General features: G+C 41.5%; 1 protein-coding gene across 1 annotated transcript in view; it reads left to right on the plus strand.

The window, feature by feature from the left end:
- The first annotated feature begins 8,140 nt into the window (after positions 1 to 8,140).
- The window catches only part of USP12 (ubiquitin specific peptidase 12), a 31,064-nt gene continuing 29,632 nt past the window's right edge, over positions 8,141 to 9,572 (plus strand). The window contains exon 1 of the mRNA XM_009647138.2: positions 8,141 to 8,182. Within this exon, the coding sequence (XP_009645433.1) occupies positions 8,141 to 8,182 (42 nt within the window). The remainder of the gene's footprint in view (positions 8,183 to 9,572) is intronic.

Genomic DNA, 9,572 nt, shown 5'->3' on the forward strand with positions numbered 1-9,572 from the left:
CCTGACGGCGGGTGGAAGTGCGGGGTTAGCGAGCACAGCTACCCCCCGAGGTGTGCCGGCCGCCGGGAGGGAGAGCTGCGGGACCTCGCCGGGAGTTGGGGCTTGCTCGCTGCGAGTACTTTTTGTCGGGCAGGGTTTCTGGAAGCCCCCGCCGCCTTCCCCATCCGCCCGGTAACTGTCCCCAGCTCACCGAGTACTTCACTCCCGTGGCCGGGCTGTAATCGCCTTGCCGGTGAGCAGGCGGGGGCTCCCCGGGTTACCCGGAAAAGTGTTGGCAATCCCGCGTGATCTGCTCCGCCAAGCACGCTCCACGCGTTGGCGTGTAACCTGCCACCTTTGCATCGATCCGGGTCCTGGCAGGAGGCGCCTTCCCGGGATTGCTTTTTCATGGCTCTCTCTCTTGATAAATAAGAGCTGTAAGCAGATACCCAGACGCAATAAGGCTCTCTTGGGGAGCTCAGTGGATTCGCCGACGGAGGAATGCTGGATTTAAGGAAGGAAATATCCCTTAGTCAGTAGAAGTCACTGCTTGTCGTGGAAGAGACGTGCCAATGGTTCACAGCTGAAGATCTTGCGTTTGTGCTCTTTTCTACCTGTTCCGTGGTCAAATGAAAGTTCTTGTTCCCAAATCGGTTTCTGCAGGGGAAGGGAAGAGATGGTTAAGGGGAAAAATGTACTCTGTCATCTAGTTTGTTAATTTGCTGAATGGGGATTATAACAGATCATAATGCCAAACAGTGGAAAATGCTTGCATTTCATATTATTGAGGACTGATTGATGGCTTTCATAAGTCTTGCCACAAAGAGGCTTTAACATCGCAAACAGACATTTCAGAGGCAACCCATGAGAATTCTGAATGAACGCCTGTAAGCCCACAGGGTGAGATTGCTCAGGTGCTTGTTGATTAGCTGGTGTAACGCTTTTCATGATCTGGGAGGTCACAGCTTTTCATTTGGCCTCAGAGAGTCTGACTTGTTGAATTCATGAGCTGTACGCCAAGATCTTTATATGGCCAAATGTTGTAGGACATATACCACGTACTTCAGGAGTTTTCCTTCTCCGAAGTAGTTAGATTTTAGGTTAGACTGTTGGGGAGCCAATGTGACTGGTCCTTGAGCTAGGATGGTCTCATTTTATTGCAATTCTAGCTAACATGTTTTCACCCACCGTTGTACACTAGCCTTTATGTCAACATAAATTCAGTGCTGGCCTCTTGATTTAGGCCCAGTATGGGACATTGCTTTTCTGCTTCTGGACAGCATAGAAGTTGTAGGTCTGGACTGGCCAAGAAACTAGTTTAAGTTTATTCTGTACGTATGGTTATTAGAAATGACATTATGTCATTGACATTTAAGTCAATCCCAAACCAGTTTTTTCAACTAAAAATCCTCTTATCATTGACTAAAGTGTCCATATCCATGAAGCTGAAATTCTGGTGGCAATTAGGTATTATCTGTCCAGTCAGAATTGTGTGCACTGAGGTGGATAAACTCCGGGCAAAAGATTTTTCCTGTGCCTTTCTGATGCGTGAGCTTTAATAGTATGGTGAGATGGGACAGCTAGCATAGGATACCTGCTGTAAAAGTTTTTTCCATGCTTTTAATAAATAATGTAAGATTGTGCTTAAAAATATTTCAGTAAAGATAGTGTGAAGAAGCACTTGGCATTTCCCGTGGAGTTGTTTAGAATGGTGTGGTTATGGCCAGGCAGATCTTTTTAATTTTAACAAGAGTCATATACTCATGTTTAAGCATATATTCTGCAAAACCAAAAAGGAATATAATTGCTAAGTAATACTGGTGTTGGGTTTTTTTTTTTTTTTTTTCCTGGCAATTCTTCTTTGTGTCAACCCACTGTTTGATAAACGGCCAGGCAACTTCCTAAAAATTCTTACAAGTTTTTCTTGCCTTTCCCCATACCTCTTGCAACAAGAACTCCCAGGCTGTTGCTTCTGTTCTTGTGTTTGGTTAGTACAAAACCAGTAACAGGCAATTTTTCTCAAGAGGCAGTTTGGGCCTGCACAAACGTTAACATGCACATACACTTACAATCCATAACAGAGAAGTCTGGAATGATGTTGAAGAAGCTCTCCCATTGCAGTCCTGCATTTCATGACTTCCTTTTTTGTATCCAAATTCAAGTTTCACTCCCTGCTGACTCACTTATATTTTGTGCATCTTTACCTTGTTGTTCAAGCTCTGAATGTTAGAAAGCAAGATATTATGTTTTACAGTCCTGGTGGGTTGCGTGGGTATAGTGAAGAGCGATATCTGGTATTTTTAGTTTGTTACCCACGGCGCCTTTTGAGATGATCTTGCAAGAGCGCATTCTGTCTACAAAGGGTTGGTTCTTCTGTATGCTTCACTAGTTCATTGATCGAGACTCCACTGTTCATACCAGTGATGGCAGAGCTCTTCCTGTAGTACTCTCCTGGTGTTGTATCCCCGTGAGCTTCCTTGGACTTCTTTGCTCTACATCACCGCTCCCGTGGTTCCTTGTGCTGTAGTAAGTCTTGATTACGTGGCTGGAGATTGTGGAGAAGCACTGGAAAATACCTGTTCTTGTTGCAAAATGGAGGAGGTTTATTAAATGTGTGTGGTTTTTTTGTTGTTTTTTTGGCTTTTTTTTAATGTCTTTTGCCATAAAAGTAGAACTTGGTCTTTTACCCTCACCCATGCATTAAACTGCAGTCAAAGTCTTACCTCAGTGAATTATATGGGGTCTTTATGCACGGCTGGGAAGTGGTAAAGTAACCCGTGCTAACTGCAATGAAGATGTCCCCCAAGCTATACTCACCATAAAATAGAGATTGTATCTAGTACTACTGACTTTTGCGCTGTTGTCTAGAACCCAGCAGTGGAAAGGTATCAAGTCTTACTAGTTGCTGAAGTAAAGAGAAAATAGAAATTATCTTTGTAGCTTAAAAGCGACAACGATGTCAGTTTCAGACATACAGGAGGAAGTCGTAATGGTAGCAGTACTTGTTTTTCAATGTTTCTTCTAGAAACTGGTTGATTATGTTAGCACAACCTGAAAAAATTTAATGACATTTAAAAACTATGCTAATCTAGAAGCTGTAGCCTTAGATAGGAAAAATCCTTTCTTCATGTTTCAGGTATTTGTCTACCTGTTCCCTTCTCTGTCTGCCAGTTTAGCACCTTATATACAGGGTCAGCATCACTGAATGTTTTCAGTGATTGATTCAGCCCCCCAACACTGACATCAAATACATAGTTTGTAGCTGGATGTGGATTGTACGATGTAACAGGGTGTTCTGCATGAGAAGTCTGTGCGCATCTTGCAGTCCGAATTCTTGCTTTGGAAAGGAGTAAGCCTTGCGGAACCATGCTGAATGGCTGGCTGTTGTCCTTTTCCTGCCTGTCTCCTGTCTGAGGGTCCTGTCATCAATACGCTTTTGCCCGTTTCAGCCACATTTGACAAGGGTGAAGAGGTCTCAGAGGTACTTAAGTTCAAACAAGCATGTGGGGAAAAAAAGCAGCTTAGAGGAAACAGACACTGTAAATGCCCAGCTGAGGGAAGGTTGCAGTGCACCTACCTCGGATGTCATAGCAGAGAGGCTTAAAAAAAAAAAAAGTACAGTTAATTGCAGGAAAATTTTATAACTGTTAGATGAGTATAGATGTATGGACTTTATTAGTACTTACGGAATTATTTATTTACAGTAGGGTTTCCAGACCTGATTGTGAAATCTGTACTTAATGTAAATTGATGTTTGCCAGAGTTTGCAGTCAGCCAGAAATGGCTGTGATGTTCTCACTCCTGTTGCTTCTAATTGCACTGTCTTCTCTGAAGCACAAATTATAATACTTCAACATTAATTGGTGATCAGGTTAACAGATTCCCCAGGAAGGTGTACAGAAGACTCGTGCTGGAAGAAGTAAGAATTGAGAGTTACATCAAGGAAAGAAAAGTTGTGGAAAAGCAAAGCTTCAAAGTGAGGAGCTGATGGAAAAGAGAGCAGAGGAGCAGAGGACTAAAGTAACACAGAGAAAATAGCAGTGTTATGGTATTCCTTTATCCAGCTGTCCGACTTGCTCATGTAGCAGAGTTGGCAAGAAGGAACATGCGCTGTGTCTCAGCCTCTGCATTTCACTCTGGCATTGTGGCCTGAATCCGCCTTGATCAGTGGACTGGAGTGTTCAAGCACGTGTTCTGTTGTGGTGATTCTGTTGCAAGCACATTAAATTTTGGGGAAGTATTTGTTAGACAGTTGGGGTAAGGGCATAAACCGCTGTAGGGAGGCTCACTCATCTGTTGTGAGTTCTTATCAGGAGAATATTTCATGATAAATAGGACACTGAGGCTCAAGCATGACTGTGGCACTTGTCATCAGTTCATTTTTGTAGATGTAACATGCTACAAGATGGTAATAAAAGGTGAGTCTGTACATTTGCTCTTTAAAATACTGGGTTTGTGACACTGCTTAGTATACTAAGTAATTTAGACAAATTTGTTTACATCAAAATACAAATTTGACTCTAAATGGGTGTAAAAAAAAAAGTCAAATATGAGACATGAAGAAAAAATTCCTGAAGCTGTGTAGCTGTAAAGCAATATTTATACCAGCACAGAGAGTTATTTAGATGGCATATCACTTAGTTGGATAATTTCAATTAAACAAATGTTCCCTTTTCTTTTTGCCTGTATGTATTCATATATCCATCTTGCAAGCTCTAAGCATGAAGAAACAGTGAAATACAAACTCAGACTCTAGTCTTTATGACAATTTTTAGCTGTGTCAGTGGGAAAAACTGATCCTATTACTAGAAAAGCTTGAATATTTAGATTGGTCATTCGTATAGTCTTTGTATTTACTTTTTAAACTACTGAAGCAACTAATTTGCATTAAAACTCCTAGGAATGATTCTGTAAAAATGTGGTAAAAGGATGTCATATCGTCTACTTTTCTCTTTCAAATTTGTTGAAGGAAAGAGGTATATAAAAGCCCTGTGTAGAGGGTAACTTTTGTTTTCCTAGCTTAGGAAGTTTGCTAAAGTTAAATCCTTTAACAAATGATTTATTTCAATAAGGCTTACCTAATCTTTCAGTTGAGGGGAAAAAAATCTAGATCTTTTTTTAGCATAGAACCAGAATGGTGTATTAACATAAGTAGACCAGAACTGGAAAACATTTTTATTGTTCTTAATAAACTCAAATTATTTTTATAATCCCCTGAAAAGGGGAAATTATAAAAGCAACATACTTCTTTTTTATGAAACAGGAATTATGTGGGTTAAAAAAGCATGTGAAGCACACCACAGTGTGCAGTTTATCAACAAAAGTGGTTGAGCAAATGTGTTCTTTTTCCTTCTTTTTTTGTTCCCCCTCTGCATTTTGGGTGATTAGGTAACTCTTATTTCTCCAGAAGATGAATATAATGCTTATAACTCTCTGTACTTTTTAGGTAGTGAAAGATTTCTAAGGTCACCATTGGATCCTCTTTTAAATACATCTCACAGACTTCCAGTCTTGTCTGCTAGTGTAATTCAACCTTTAACTAGAAGTCTTTGAAGATAATAGTTTTGATCTTTTGGGACCCTGCTTAATAAGTGTCGTTATGAGATGTGTTGCACCAATGCTATTGAAAATCCATCTGATCGGAGGGAACTGAAGCAAAGGCACCTGATATTGTAAACAGCGTTACCCCAGGAATTTTCTGGAATTCATATAAATAAGTTTTATCTTGTTGGCAGTGTATTGGGTTTGCATGGCAAGGTTTTGGTGGTGGTGGGGCTACCAAGCTGCCTTCAGTGAGAAGTTGCCAGAAGCTTCCCCCATGTCCGACAGAGCCAATGCCAGCTGGCTCCAAGACGAACCCATCGCTGGCCAAGGCTCAGCCCGTCAGTGATGGTAGCAGCACCTCTGGGGTAACGTATTTAAGAAGGGGGGAAAAAATGCGCAACTGCAGCTGGAGAGAGGAGTGAGAGGATGTGAGAGGAACAACTCTGCAGACACCAAGGTCAGTGCAGAAGGAGGGCAGGAGGTGCCCCAGGTGCTGAAGCAGAGATTCCCCTGCAGCCCCTGGTGCAGCCCATGGTAGGGCAGGCTGTGCCCCTGCAGCCCAAGGAGGCTCACGGGGGAGCAGATCCCCACCTGCAGCCCAGGGAGGACCCCACGCTGGAGCAGGGGGGTGCCTGAAGGAGGCTGTGACCCCACGGGAAGCCTATGCTGAAGCAGGCTCCTGGCAGGACCTGTGGCCCCATGGAGAGAGGAGCCTAGGCTGGAGCAGGTTTGCTGGCAGGGCTGGTGACCCTGCGGGGGACCCATGCTGGAGCAGTCTGTCCCTGAAGGACTGCACCCCATGGGAAGGATGGGCCCATGCTGAGGCAGTTTGTGAAGAACCACAGCCCATAGGAAGGACCCACGCTGGAGCAGTTCATGGAGGACTGTCTGCCGTGGGAGGGACCCCAGGCTGGAGCAGAGGCAGAGTGTGAGGCGTCCTCCCCTGAGGAGGAAGGAGCGTCAGGGACAGCGTGTGATGAACTGGCCCCAACCCCCATTCCCCGTCCCCCTGTGCCGGTGTGGGGACAGAGGTAGAGAAAATCAGGAGTAAAGTTGAGCCCAGGGAGAAGGGAGGGATGGGGGGGAAGGTGTTTTAAGCTTTAGTTTTTATTTCTCGTTACCCTACTCTGATTTGATTGGTAATAAATTAAATTATTTTTTCCCCAAGTCGAGTCTGTTTTGCCCATGACAGTAATTGCCGAGTGATCTCTCCCTGTCCTTATCTTGACCCACGAGCCTTTTGTTGTATTTTCTCTCCCCTGTCCAGCTGAGAAAGGGAGTGATAGAGCGGCTTTGGTGGGCACCTGGCATCCAGCCAGGGTCAACCCACCGCACCAGTGTTTCAGTTTTTAGCAGTATGATTTAATTCTGTATTGGGCGGGAAGTAGACAATGTCCAGTTCAAGTCTGGCAGCCACTGGGGAAGAAGTGTAGAAGCATCATTATCATGTTTTGAAGATCCATTCCACAAAAGAGCCAAGCCCAGAGCCCTAATTCTCCGAGTCTGAGGTTCATATGTGAGAGTAACTTACCTTTGAATTCCATATTCAAAACAGAAGGAATTATGCCCATATCTAGTTGATGTAAAGGAAAGTATGCTCAGTGGGTCTCAAAAAGATGGGTGTGGTAGACATACCAAATGTGAAGAGGAGGTAATTTTGTGCTGTGCTATCATTTGCCTTGCCCAGGCAGAGATGTTTTTACTTTGTACTCAGTAAAAACCCTTTTGTCTTACCTGCACATGATTAGAATATACAGGACTATGTCCTAAACTAATTAGTTAAGAACATAACACCATTTGTAAGTATTTTAAAAATATGAACTGAAACTATCCAAATATTTCATAGTTAGATTATCAAGTTGTGTATTACTAATGCACGTTCTTTTGCAAATAAATGAACAACAAGGATTATTGAATCCCACTCAGCATATTTCACTTCTGCTTCTTGGGTTAGAAACAGTACAAAAGAAAAAAATGTGTTTCCATTTTGGTTGCAGTCAAAGTAACAGATATAAACTGATTTAATATAGCTATTCTGTTTGCTTTTAATCCTGATTTATGTAAATACATGGAAAAGTAGGAATTCATATATTCTGATAAAACATGGCTGGAAGACCAGAATTATATATTTCTTCTTTAACAGAAGATTCCATCAGTCACACCACATTAATTAGTGTAGGCTATGAAATTCTGTTTACCTTCACTGGTGGCACAGACGAGGAAGAGTCTTCTAGTACATGGCAGAAAAAGGTGAAAGCACCAGTAAATGAGTGCATCTATACTGAGATTTAATTTTGCTAGTTACAAATAATTAAATTAATTTTACACTTGTAATGTTTTATTTTTGTTCAGAAAAACATTGCTGTTCCCAGCTAGTGAGTTTCCCTTTTACTTGTAATGCCTTTCCATCACTAGGAAGAATAAAAGTTCTGGTTTGTGGGTTTGTTGTTCACTTGCCTATAGCTAAAGTCATGTTTAAAAAATTGGGCTTACATATAGCTGTGCAACATAGTTCAGTAGTGTGAGTCATTTTTTATCTTCATTGTTCCTTGCTTCTTGAGGGAGGTAGAGAGCATTGTAGGGAAGGATCTAGCATAGTGCATGTGTGAAGGGAGAAATGGAGCTTCAGGATTTTGACAACAAAAATGTAAGTTTTGAGGTAAGAAATTTAAAGGTGAAATTGTGGGTTTTACTCTGGAAATTTACAACTCAGTAAAGCTAGAGGATAAAGCTGTTAAAGCAAACTACTGAAAAGATGACCCACCAAGTTACCGACTGATACTTATTCTAGAAAGGGATAGATCAACGCCCCCGTCCCACCCCAGTAAGACTAACACCACTGTAATCTTCAAAGCACACGAGGCTGGTTATGAATCAAGTCTTTGTAAGAGAAATGCTGCCTGCTAGGTTGGATGATAACAATGAATTAGGACACTTCAAAACTGCAGTCGTTTGTCTGTTTGCTGACATGTTTTTGGACAGTATTTTTAATACAGGGTGGCTTTTTTTTTTTCCTTTAGACAAGTGCTGGGTGCCTTTTCGTTAGTGTTTTGGTTCAGGTAAGGTGTGTGCAATTCTGAAGTGATTCTCCCAGGCATTGCGATTTGCCGTACTTCAGTTTGCATCTTGGAGTGGTCTTACAGTGCACAAATTAGATTATTTTTGGAGGAAACTAAATCAAGCAACATAGTTTAGCTGCATCTGGGTGTTCAGTTGGAGGGCCAGCCCCTCTGAAACCCTAAGTGTGTATGTCAGATCATAAGCACCAACTGATTTGCTTTACAGATTGGCTCCAATTAGCTTATCCATATGCTAGCTGTTAGTGTGTCTTGGGAGTACAGGTTCGACATGTAGTACCATGGTAGTGTGACCTCCGAGGCAGTGAGAAAAGGCAATAATGAAAGCAGAAATAGCATTTAGCAATATTATTGCTTTAGCAAGTGAAAAACTAAACAAACAAACAAACAAACAAAACCCCATCATATGTCTGCACTTCATATCTTTTCCCCCTTTTCCATTGAGATATACAATGTCAAGGTTTTTTTTAGTTTATTTTAGAACTTCGTGAGAATGTATATCTGTAGAACTCGAAAATCAGGAAAATTCAACTGTGCTTAATTAAAAGATTACTCCATTTTCCTCTCTTACTGTGTTTTCTGGGCTTTGATTCCACTAAACTGAAATAAACCACTCATTTGGTTAATGTTAAATGTGTTAATTTATAGAAACCTCAAGGTCTTTTGAAAATAAAAGTTGAGAAAAAATTAATTAAGGGCGTTCCATAGTAAACATGGGTTCTTATCTGTTCATTAAGAAATTAGCATCTAAGGGGATCTCTAATAAATCCAATAATATAGCCTTTTTCTTTAATTGGTGGGGGAGATAAGCAATAAATGTTCAACTGATTTGAACATGGTTACAAAGAATACTCATGATTTATCTCATATCAGTTTGAAGTTAAGCACAGGATGAAGTGTACAGTAGTTCAGCTTTACACCTGATGTTCATTCTGTGTGAGAACACTCTTTTATTTAACATTTTGAATTTTA

This window comes from Egretta garzetta, unplaced genomic scaffold, assembly GCF_000687185.1.
Source record: "Egretta garzetta isolate BGI_Z169 unplaced genomic scaffold, ASM68718v1 scaffold279, whole genome shotgun sequence".
Lineage (NCBI taxonomy): Eukaryota > Metazoa > Chordata > Aves > Pelecaniformes > Ardeidae > Egretta > Egretta garzetta.